Source organism: Monosiga brevicollis, genomic scaffold (genome assembly GCF_000002865.3).
Source record: "Monosiga brevicollis MX1 MONBRscaffold_27 genomic scaffold, whole genome shotgun sequence".
Taxonomy (NCBI): Eukaryota; class Choanoflagellata; order Craspedida; family Salpingoecidae; genus Monosiga; species Monosiga brevicollis.
In genome coordinates, this window is record NW_001865064.1 from 332248 (window position 1) to 333686 (window position 1439).

General features: G+C 59.1%; 1 protein-coding gene across 1 annotated transcript; it reads right to left on the minus strand.

Moving 5' to 3' along the window:
- Positions 1-282: 282 nt before the first annotated feature.
- Positions 283-1419, minus strand: MONBRDRAFT_11238 (uncharacterized protein; the record flags this gene model as incomplete). The annotated part of the gene is made up of 3 exons (XM_001749040.1): positions 283-536; positions 704-1101; positions 1220-1419. The coding sequence occupies 3 exons, from the start codon at positions 1417-1419 to the stop codon at positions 283-285; spliced, it is 852 nt and encodes a 283-aa protein (XP_001749092.1).
- Positions 1420-1439: the final 20 nt, after the last annotated feature.

The window sequence follows — 1439 nt, forward strand, 5'->3', positions numbered from 1 at the left end:
GATTCTGGCAATTAGTGGCAAAAGTCGAGGGTCGGGGACAATAACGACGCATGAAAAAAAAAAAAAGGACAGAGGGGCGAATAGAACAAAGATTTCTGCGTTCGGGAGAGAACTCGGGCGCCGAGGCGGTGGTGGAACTCAAACGTCATTGTCAGGCTTGAGCACCATGAAAGAGGACGCTTTGCCTGCAAAGCATGTGACAGGAGGCTTGAAAAGCGATTTACTGCATAGGGCACGCCAGCAAGGCCGGGGTGAGTTTGGGCCGAAGAGAAAGAACAGGCGTTAGGTCCTCGTACGGGCACACACCCGTGAGCCGCATCGAAGGCGCTCCAGCATGTACTCGTCGTTTTGGCCGGCCGTCTGGAAGCGCGGCAGCGTAGAGGAGAGGTTGGCAGTCGATTGCTTGCCCGTCATGGGTAGAGCTCCGGTGCCAGCTCGCATGCCTGGCCCCGTAACATCTTTCTGCACGCATGGCAAAGCACGATGGACACACGTGAGGCAGGCGGGCAGGTCGTTGAAAGGCGTGACCGATGGTCCTGATCACATCAAACGAACCATGTTTTGCTTGTACATGTCATCAAATACTGTTTTGCGCGGCGTGGGCCGCCCGCCTGTTCCCGAGAAGACAAACATGACAATGAGCAGCACGGCGATGGCCCAGCAACAAAGCAGGGAAGCAAAGGGGCAGGGAGGGGCCAAGTACCGTGGTGGGTCGCGGGTCGGGGCTCGACAAGGGGGGCAGTGTAGTGGCCAGGTCCAGGGTCCTCCGCAGGACGGGGCAGGTGGGCCAAATGATGCAGGCCATAGTAGTCGGTGGGCTTTTTGGGGAAGCGGGCTGTTTCGGAAAATTCAATCACGGGCACGCGATGGGTGGTGGAGAGATTGGCTTCAGGAATGCCATACTGCCCCGGAGCAAGGCCGATGCGATCAGCCGAGGAAGGGAAGCGAGGTCCAGTGGTAAAGTTGCACGGGCCTCGAGGCTCGCGAGAGAGGTCGTGCAAACCGTTGGCTCCGATTTTGGAAGCCGGCTTGACGGGACGCACTTGAACCTTTTGGTATTGGCTTGGAGATGGACCGGGCTTGGGTGGGGGAAATGCAGAGCTGAGTCAAGGGAACGAGGGAAAGTCAAGCGAGGATGGGTTGGGCAGGTGAGGTGCAGGCCTAGGGCCAGCAATACAAGGCTTGGGCGTCGATGGGCCATGGACGGCGCAAGACGTACTGGACTTCGTCGCGGACGGCATCCAAGAGGCCACGTCGGCCCGGGTGGCGCAGCGAGGCCGAATACTCATCCATGCGGGTGGTTGCATCGCCGTATTCGACAGGGCCCGGGACGGAGCTTTGAAATTGGTTCTCGGGTTGATAGCGAGGGCCTGGGCGATTGAGGCTCATGGGCACGCGGCGCGAATGCATGGTCTCCATGCCAGTCAAAGGATAGGTGC